General features: G+C 42.6%; 1 protein-coding gene across 1 annotated transcript; it reads right to left on the bottom strand.

Annotated features, from left to right (window-relative positions):
* Positions 1-554: 554 nt before the first annotated feature.
* On the bottom strand, positions 555-10,503 carry LOC135483380 (zinc finger CCHC domain-containing protein 8-like). The gene is made up of 13 exons (XM_064764234.1): positions 10,092-10,503; positions 9,755-9,797; positions 9,501-9,560; positions 9,298-9,388; positions 8,984-9,064; positions 8,769-8,872; positions 8,498-8,572; positions 8,183-8,326; positions 7,858-7,914; positions 7,397-7,545; positions 6,980-7,110; positions 6,621-6,798; positions 555-1,927 (listed from the first exon to the last, which is right to left on the bottom strand). Exons 1-13 carry the CDS (start codon positions 10,483-10,485, stop codon positions 1,416-1,418), a joined length of 2,019 nt encoding a protein of 672 aa, XP_064620304.1. The 5' UTR covers positions 10,486-10,503; the 3' UTR covers positions 555-1,415.
* Between the last annotated feature and the right edge of the window lie 297 nt (positions 10,504-10,800).

Here is a 10,800-nt window from a genome sequence, read left to right on the forward strand (position 1 = left end):
GTGGGGTTTCACGGCACAATTCCACATCCGCCGCGGGATTTGCCGAAGACATTGGGGATTTCACGACCCAATTCCACATCCGCCGTGGGCTTGGCCGAAGACATTAATAAAGGGTTTCACTGGGTGTGAATTGCGAACGACCCCGCTGAGGAAGGGTGCCACTATAGCAGCCTTCTCACTCACATGAGTTTTACATAATTATACCATAATTGAATGGTACACAGCACTACCAGCACATACCATCTACTCGTGGTTGCCTGAAGTGTCTTTGCACCTCCTGCAATCATTCTTTATGAGGATCATTTCAAGATGGCCACTATTTTGCACAAAGTTCAAGACTTTCTTGGCGTGACATTGAACAATACAGCACACTTCGTGCCATGTTTAGGTTGTTGAGTACGTTCACGGCCACTCTACAACTAGCATAGAAGATCCTGGAGAACATAATCCGAGTTGTTCGTGTTCACTCCCTCCATCACAACTGGCCAAGTTGCAGTAAGAACCCCTCATATTTTCAGGAAGGACTCCAATTTAGAGAAGTTAAAACAAATAAATAAAAGCTATATTGTTTATTTAACCTTTCCACAAAGAATACAATAGGCAATATCTCACACATACACATTCCACTTTATTCAAGTGTGAATGTGCATGACTAACTTAAAATTCCTCAAATTTTCTTTCCTGGTAAAAGTGTATTTAACATTCTTCTTTATGCCTGACAACATCGAATACAAATTTGATACAAGGCAACAATTTTAAAGGGAGGCCATCATAGAACCCAAATGCAACTCTGGTTTTACTACCCTCAATAACTTTTTAAGCTGCACTGACATCAAATATTTCTAGTCCCGGCAACTTGGCATTCACCAGTCACCAACTTGGTATTAACTCAAGTCTAATGAGCTTGCAAAGGTCAAGTTAATGCCAAGTTGGTGACTAACCTAACCGGGCCCAAACAACAACATGTATGACTATTACTCCTCCTGAACAGGTGCTAATCTCTTGATGTGTCTCGACTGAAGTTAAAACAACTTACCTTCAAGCACATCCAACCAAGTGGCAACTGTCTGTTACGTCACAATCCTCGGTTCCCATCCATCCCATTGTACATGTTCGTCAAAGAGAACCAGAGAACTAACGCCTGAACAGATGCAATGCATTTCAGAACCACTCATTTGAGAAGATATACCAAGGTTCTTGAAAAAGTTGTTAACAGGCCTCTGTCCTCAGTAAAGGGGGCCTATAGGCAGGATCTAGGAGGTCCAACTGGTGGTCTCAAGGTGACTAAAATACAGTTGTGGAACTTGGTCTGACTGACTTTGTGATAACAACCACGTACAGTAATCAGACTCACTTCCTGGCTCTAGCCTATAGTCTCCCTTTCATTGGCCCTTGACAATTCCAAACAGGAGTACTCATGAGAAGAATGTTTTATATTTGTCTCTCACTTTCTTGACAACGTTCTGCATCTTCTCAAACATGCCAGTAGCATTTGGTAAGTTCTCATAAGGAATATGTTCAGTAATGTTCGAGGAAAACTTTTCAGGAGCCGGCAAAGGTTGATCAGAATCGAAACCAAGGGGTGTACCAAACTCCCTTGATATTGACATACTCCTTGGCGTACTAAATGATATAAAACTGTTTGAGCTTTGTACACTACTGCGTTGTGGTGTTGATGGAGATGGTACATCAGTGATGTCAGATTCCTCGCCCTCCCCCTGGCTTCCATCCAATGGCTGCGTATCTTGAGAGTCATCGGTGTCCTCCATTTGACGCAAGAGAAGCTCACGCTGATGTTCGAGATCTTCCAGAGAAGCAGACGAAGCGTTTCTCGACGACTGCAAACTTGAAATGCTGTCATTTTTTACTTTGGCCATGTATTTGTTTTCTATTCTCACCTCAATCTTGATGTCTCCCGATTCTTCTCCTGTGAGTGGGCAAATGTGCAGAGTTAGTATAACAGCATGGAAAACAAAATAATCAGGTGGCAAAAGCAGGGTCTGCAAAACTAAATGTGGGAAAATCAGGTTCTGAAGGAAATAAACGACTGGAAAGCAACAAAATATTAGGTGGGAAAAAGTGACATAAAAGAACAAAATAACTGAATGAGCACTGCAAGGATAAAATATCACGTGGCAGGAGAGTACAGACTACAGAAATCAAAATACTGGGGAGGCAGGAAAACCAGGTCAAAGTTGGAGAATACAGGATTTGTATGGAGAAGAAGTCCCTCCTTCACCTGAGCAACAGCATAATGCACGTCAGCATGAACACATTTTCAATCAAGCGGAAGTCCCCACATGTACTCAGTGGCCGAATTGGGACTTCTTGGTGGATGGGGTCTTGCTCCTAGTGCATGGGGTGTTGCTCCTTGCAGATGTGCTGTCACTTCTAACGGATGGGCTGTCACTCCTGGTAGATGGGCTGTCACTCCTGGTAGATGGGCTGTCACTCCTGGTAGATGGGCTGTCACTCCTGGTAGATGGGCTGTCACTCCTAGCGGGTGGGTTGTCACTTCTGGAGGATGGGCTGTGGCTTCCCAAGGATGAGCTGTTGATCGTAGTGGATTGGTCGCAGTATATGCAGTGGTCTGAACAGGATAGGATGAAAATTGAAGGCAATGAAAAGCACCATCTGCAAGTGAAACTCTTGTGTCAAACACAGAGCGTTTGGGACCAGAACTGTGAAATGTCCCTCTACTGAATGGTTCAACTGCCTGTGGAGAAGCTGACAATGAGCAATACTGTGATGCATCTGAAGGATAAGTTACAGAGTGACCAGGCTTGGGTGTGTGACACATCTCAGTCTCCCACACATGACCTGGTTCAACAACATTTTGGATATCCTGCAGTTCATAACAATGATGCAAGGAACCTCCTTGAATTGAGTCAGGTCCACTCAAACCTCTCCTGCTCAAAGATGATAAGTAACGTGACTGGTCAAGTTGCCGTCCAGAAGTGGCACATGCCTGAGATGTAGGAAAGGAGTTGGACTGGTTAATGAGACCAGTCAGAAGTGGGGGAGAGGCACTACAAGGAGGATCAGTAAAGGTGGTGGAGTCCGGGAGCTGAATCGTTTCATTCTCTGTCTCCTCATCCAGTGATATGTTCAACCGATGCCCATGACCAAGATCTAATACTGGATACTCAATAGCAAACTGGTCTTGAGATTCAATCCAATGTGAGGGTATCCATGGAAGTGGAGGAGGTAGAGGAGGCGGAAGAGGCGGAGGAGGCAGAGATGGAATACTGGTAAGTAGCCTTAACATCTCAACCCTCCTCTGCTCCTCCTGTGAAGAGTTTTGCATCTGCTGTGAATTAGACTCTGGTTGATTGACCAGAATATGTTGGATTTCATTTTCTTCCAACCTCTGAGCAATATTAATGGCCCTGGTAAGGTCTTTTAAAGTCATGGCTGTCTGTTTGGCATACAACTCTTGAAGAATAGAAGTAGTATTCGCAGCCAAATTGTGACCAAGAGCACTCGGGCTATTCCTTGCTGCAACACTGGGTGAGGTTGGGAAACCAGCAGTACTACTACTTTGATCAGTTGACTCTCCACTTTGAACTTGACTTGCAGCATCGCTGCTATGATGTGCTACATAAGCCTGAATTGGTGAAGGCCTTTTAGAATCACAACTTTCATTCTTAATTCTGGCTCTTGGAACATTTCTCCCTCTACTCTCCAGGTCTCCTGCTGGTACAGTTGCAGAGTAATTCTTAAGTATTTCCTTCTTAACTTGATCGGTCTGGATGACTTGGGTTGCCTCACATTCTTGTTTGACCTTACCCGGAACAGTTTTTAGTACCCTTTCTTGGACAACTGCAGCATCAAAAGTTCCCAACTCTTGCTTCACTTTACCGGTGACAGGTTCAATCTTCTCCACAACTACAACATCATTCTCCAATTTAAAGACATCATCAACTCTTTCCAAATCATTTGGAGGTGCTCGTCTCCTCTCTTCTACTGCTTCTACATCAATCGATTCAATAACTTCCTTCTTGACCTGACGAGCAGTTTCCGTGGATTGGTGTTTCATCAAAGCCGTGTCTGTTGGATAGGCCATCATTGTAACTTCTCTCTGTACTTCAACATCTGTAGTTCCAACACCGATGGAGACCCCTAATATCTCAACATCCACTCTCCTAATCGGTCTACTTTCCACACCATCAATATCACCCTCTCTCAAAGGATCACTGGTGGCTTGAGAATCAGCATCTGAGAAGGATGTTGGGCTGTACCTGCCAACGGTACAGTCATCCTTAAATATCAAAGAACCCAGAGAAGAGGCACTTGAGTACCTGCTGGGGGCTTTCAGGACAACATCAGAGTCATCACAATCAAACAAAGAACTCCAACACCATGACTCATTACAAGTGCTACACTTCACAATATCCAGGGAATCTGATGGAAAGATATCTGGTTGGTTGCCCCGGACTTGTAGCGCTGCCTCTGAGGCTTGTGTAGGCTGAGCTGGGAGAGCCTCAGGATCAGTGAAACGGAAAGGAGGCAAAGGCAGGGTTGAATGATCCAATTCAGAATCTGGGAATGAGTTGGGGCTGTAGCAGCCAACAGTGCAATCATCATGGAAGAACAAAGAACCACAAGAAGATGAACTTGAATACTTTTCAGGTGGAAGTAACTGTTGAGGTACTGGTGGTGTGTTGTTGCTATCTCTGTGTTCTGTTCCATCTTGATGAGGTACAGGTCCACGATGAGCTAACAGCAAGTCTTCTTGGACAGATCCCACAATTTGTGACTCACATGGTAGAGGATTTTTGGAATGCATGCCCACTTTATTCAAGTCAATGACCACTTTTTCCTGAGTGGAATCTAGAGTGGCAACAGGACAAGTACTTGTGGCCACAATTCTGCCAAGAAAAGAACCTGATGGATAAATTTCCAGATTGCTCTCCGATGTATTGGTAAGGCTAACCGCTGCTGAGGGAGGATCTGGGCTACATTCCTCATCACTCAAGAAAATAGGACAAGCACGGTCCCCGATCTTTGGGGTACTAACAACAGGAATGGGTTCTTCAACAAAAACAACATCAGAGTCGGTAGAATCATGGAGACAATCATTAAATGTCCACTGAATTACGCTGTCCTGTGATTTGTCACTTTCATCATCGCTTATGCGCCATTTCAAATACTCACCACCAGGACTGCCCTCGGTGGGAGTGGAGCTAAGAGGAGACCAGGAAGGCGTGGAGATGTTGAACTCCGAGTTCACAGATGAAGCAGTATTCTCGACATCATTGACTTGAAGCCGGAAGTAATCTGACCCAAAAGGAGTAAAGTCGATCTCCGTTAAGGTCAGAGGTGACCTAGGTGGAGCAGGTAACACAAATCCTGTACTTGTTATTTTCGGCTTGTAGATACCAACGGTATCACTCTGAACCACAAATGAATCAGAAGGTGGAGGCAAGTTTCTGTAGTGGACTGCTCTTTTCTTCTTCTTCTTGACGTACCCTGGAGTCTTTTTACGTTTATCCTCAGCACAGATTTGTTTCCTCTTCTTATCTCCTTGCTTGTCATTAGCTTTGACATCCACAGACTTGACAAATGGACAAGTTTTGGAACATTCGTGGTCTGAGGCAATGGTGGAAGGACTAGACGGGCTGTATGTAGATGCACATGTGATATTCCTGAAACACTGGGAAACACTGAAGGAAGGGCTACATGGGCTCCGTAAAGGAGTATTCTGAACAAGAGACTCCAAACTTTGTGTTGGACTGTAAATTGCAACACCAAGTGAACTCAGACTAGGATTTGAGTTGCAGACCAAAGGAGTATTCTGAACGAGAGACTCTACATTCTGTGTTGGACTGTAGACTCCTGAACTATCGCCACTTAGACAGTCCTGAGTCGGACTGTAAGCCTCCGGTGATTCACCAGCAGAGCTTGATGACGATCCATCCTCCTCTGATGGCCGCCCACTCAAATCTTCCCGGAGGTGACAGACCACCAAATCAAAGAAGTCAGTAGAAGTGGACATATGTTTTGGTGTGAACTCAAGGAGGTCTAGACAATAGGACAAGCCAAGATGCCCAAACAGCTTTTCTTCAATCACAGACCGGTCATTTGATGATTGGCTGCTAAGTGATATTGGTTTAAATACAGATTTGGAATGATCAGGGGGTGAAGCAACGCTGTCACTGCATGGAGACCTGATTGCCTTTGGGATGGAAGCACATGTTTCAACTGGAGCCACGGGACTGGGAAGGCTTTGGTTAGTACATGCAGGATTCACTGTGTTAGGGGTTGCATGTTCATGGGAATCTAGGTTAGTTATTGAGCTTGAGGAGAAGTTAGTAACTTGGCTTGGTGTTAGTTTGAGTCCCACTTGTTGAGGAGATGCTAGGGAGAGACTACTGCTACATTCCAAACCTGTTGGGAAAGGAAAAGGCGCTACACTATACACACAAAGCATTCAAGGTCATTAACAGGAATACATGTACTGGTATGTCCAGGCAACTCAAATGAAAACACAGAAAAAGTAAAATAGGTCCTCCATGCTCACTGAGGAAGCTACAACGACAACATTTTAAGAAACACTACTACTTTTCAATTTCAAAGAAGATCATCCTAGGGAAAACTATTGTCGAGGTGTAACTTACCAGATTCTATATCCATGTCCAGTTCTTCACGACCAGAAGTGTCTACTTTCATCTTCTTTTTGCGTCCACCTCCTTCTTGTTCTGATTGCCGTTTGAACATGTCTGAGCCCATAATTTCTTCAAGCCGGGTTTTCAATTGGAAATCTTGCATGGGCGGGAAGTTGTATTTGCGGTAGTCCTGAGAAGCAAAGTAAATCAAACGTTCATGAGATGAATGAGACACACAGCAGTAGTATCATCCTCTGTGATAGAAACATGTACAGTACTGATCAAATGTATGTTAAACCAGAAATTATCAGTTTAATCAGGGAATTCTTGGGGCACTTGACCAACATGACAGATTTCCAATATCAACTTACATCATAAGCTCCTTCAGGGAGGCCCACATTGAAGCCAGGATATTCAACGATCTTCTCCAAGTTGTACGTATCCTTCACAACAGTCGTGTTGACCTCACCTTCTTCTAAACTCTCGCCTTCATTGGATACCTCTGAAAGTCAGCAACAGAAACAGTCTCTATGAACCAGTAACAGCCAAACCACATTGAAACAAGTTGCTATGGATCAGAATCTATCCATGCATGTGATGTCTTATACAGTCACTACCCCTTGGCACAAGTGACTTCAAAGTGCTTTGCCTCCTATGTGCATCACAAATGATAAGGATGTTCTGTCAGGTCAAACAGTGTCCTGAACTCTCACAGGACTGCTCTGTCACCACAAACTGAGAAATCAACAATCAAGGTATTTCGAATACACATCAAGTCATTCACATACCTCTGCCATGTCTGTCAAACAAGCAAATTCCCGATCCTTCGACCTTCGCATCAAATAAATGACCAGGTGGGTAGCCATGAACTCGCATCTGATATATGTATGGTGGTAACTGGTTCTCGCGCAGACCCATTGCTTCTCGCAGCTCGTTACTATAGGAACAAAAACAATCGATTAGTAATAATCAGATCAGATACCACAACGTAAACTGACGGTCATCTAGAGGCCGAGAGGGGGTCAAAGAGTTGCGAACTGCCTTGCATTTCGGTGTAAGTTTGAAAACAGTTTCAACAGAGTAGAAGTTTGGTAAAAGTTTGGGTATCAATGGCCAGAGAAGCCTCATTCTAATGTAGATTGGGGCTCAGTGCAATGAGTTGAAATGTTCAGGACCAGAGCCACGGACTGTAAAATATGCACTTTCAAAGAGCAAACTTTCATTGTAGAATGATTAAAGGATTATATACCTAATGGTTCCTGCTTTATATTTAGCAAATCTTGGGTCATCTTCGATGTGATAGCGGCTGAAAAAACAAAATTGATCAGTTAGATACAAAGAATGCTAAAGTTCTTGAATTTTCAGTTCAGATGTACATTGAAAACGGTGTCAAAATGATCCTTATACCCAGTCCCTCAGTAGACATGCTCAGCATTCTCACAGGAACCATGGACTTTGGATGATGGTTCACATAGCTTAGTCATCCTCCAAATTCAAACAGGACTGGAAATGATTGACATGCAAAACATGTAGTAGTACAAAAGAGAAAAAGAAATGTTACAACTGAGACCTACTTCTTGGAACTATTTTGAGAATTGAGAGATTTCCCCATGAACTCAGCTCTTTTTGCATTGATCTTGGCATAATCCTTCTTCTCTTTACAATCTCTCATAACATGTTCACCACCGCAGTTGAAGCACATAGGTTTGTTCACCACTCTGGAACAAATCAAACAAGGCATATTACACACAAACCATTGATATTTTCATATAATAAACCAGTGTCTAAAAACAAGTACATGTTCAACTTGGGCCAGCCACTGCCAGTGATCAGGCCTCACTGAGTTCAATAACACACATTAAGCGATTTTAAGGGTCAAGTCTCCTTACCGCTTCTGTTTTTGGGCTGGTTTATCTCCCTCCACTTCTTCAATAGGTAAAGCTTCAGCAAAGATTTGGTCATAACTGAAGTTGATCTGTAAAGGAAAATACATTGAATGGGCAGAATCGAAAACTCAGCTCTGCTGTCCAAAATCCTGAGATGTCCTACTCCTAAGCCTGAGGATTCAAAGTGCCAGTAGGCTTAACCCATGCAGCACATCTGAAAGCCTGAAGGATTGCTTTGAATCAAATCAATAATAGAGGTCCATGAAAAGGATACACAGGTGTCTCCCATCCATCAGTGAGGGCAGGTGTGTGGTTGACTAGAGGCCAGCCCATCGTGTCCTGGATGTATTCACTGTAGAACTGAGAGCAGCCAAGCACCTGAAAAACACAGAAGGAAAAACTATGGAAACTTTGGTCTTTTTCCATTACAGCACAACATTTTAACTGATGTAAGATTAAAAGATTTCATATTACTCATAATCAGCTTACCGTGTGATGTTCACGAACACAGTCGTACGTCGACGAGTCCATAACGTCTTTTTTCTTATCTGCCAAACATATTGAACTTGGCTGAAATCGTATACAATGTAGAAGTTATATATTTGCAGAAGAGTCTGAGAAACAAAAATACTGTGATAGACAAACGGTCATATTTTTTACATGAAAACATTAAGTCAATATTTATCATTGTCACAAGATATTTTAATTTCTTGAAAGATCTCTTAAAGATTTACAACATCAAATCATGATGCAAACTATGTTGAAGTGTTGCCATAGAGGTTCGTACACATGGAACAACTCACCAGAGGATGGATTCTTGGTAGACTGTCTGGATCACTTTTATCTTTTTCGACAAGTTCTGCAATAAATCTTTCGATATCTTCTTTATATTTCCTGGAATGAAACAACCAAATCGTTCAAAATTCAGCAATAAACTGTTTGGTAAAGCAACAGTCCATTGGACAACCAGACATCAAGGGTCAAAGGTAGAAGAAAGTGTTCTTACCGTCCAAATGAACTGTTCATGTAGATGACCTGGAGTCCTGGAGCTTCATCAACTTGATATCTAGAAGTAGAAGGCGAAGACAAATGTGGTGTGTGACATATTAACAGCTAAAACATGGCAACTCTTATGAGAGAGATGAGCCAAAACTTTTTTATTGAATACATCAGACGATAGAATGAATCTAAAGATGATAGAAAACTGATCTTCTCAGCGTTTGCAAGACAGTCACTAGGAGAACTGACAAAAAACCTTACCTTGTGGAATCTATCAGTTTATTTTCTCTTGCAAGTCTTCCTAGTGACAATTGTTAAGAAAAAATACTGGAAATGAAGTGGGACTGGGGAATGTAGATCAAATAGGACAACCTGAGACTCGTGTCCTTGCATAGACGGTCTTTTCAAAAGTTGCTAGCGAATCCTAATCAACTGAATCTGATCTCTCCGACAAGTTATGATGTAAGTCAATCAATCAGAATAAGGACATCAGTTACCATTTCCAGAGGTGCACCTCTGGTAACGGCCAAATCGCCACTGACCCACTGACTTAGCTAGGCCTATCAGTATCCTCGGTCTCAATTTTTTTAAAGGATATCAATTTGTTCAAGATCAGAAATCCTATCTTTCATTTCAAGGACTTCACACTCCTTCACATTATTTTTGGTTCCATTCTGGGACGCATTCCCATCATCATCCATGTCAGAATCACCTTCCTTGGCAGCGTAGTTACTACTGGCATTTGGACCTCTTGTTGTTGTTCTATTTTTAGATTTTTGCTTTCCATTTTCGATTTCGGAGTCTGAACCCTCACTCGAGGAGTCAGTAAAGAGTTTGTGCTGACTACTTGTAGCATTATTTTCAGTTGTATCGTTGTTACTACTTATGCTCTCATCATTGCCCAAAAGATAAGGGGCCGTTTCGGGTCTTTCTCGATCAAATTCGTCAAATAAAGATCCACTTCCAAAAGGATCGGCCGGATTGTCCGCCATAGCTAGTTTGATGTAAAATAGAAACTCCGAAACACTTTTTAATCGGGAACGAAAAAATGTCTAGGAGAATTTAGATTATCAAATATGCATTAATTTCTACTTGAGCTTCCTATTCTTTTATTGTTAATCAAAGCTGACAATTTTTAAGTTTTTCAATCAGACTTGTTATTGCAAATTAGATTTTTGTTGAGTTTCATTAACTTCGTTCCCATTCTCCAAGCGTCGTCAAAGGGGATCATTGTCGTCAAAGGGGATCATTGTCGTCAAGTCTCACTCGACCTACTGTCTCTGCAACAGTTGGACTATGGTCTCGTT

The sequence above is a fragment of the Lineus longissimus genome, chromosome 2 (assembly GCF_910592395.1).
Source record: "Lineus longissimus chromosome 2, tnLinLong1.2, whole genome shotgun sequence".
Taxonomy (NCBI): Eukaryota; Metazoa; Nemertea; class Pilidiophora; order Heteronemertea; family Lineidae; genus Lineus; species Lineus longissimus.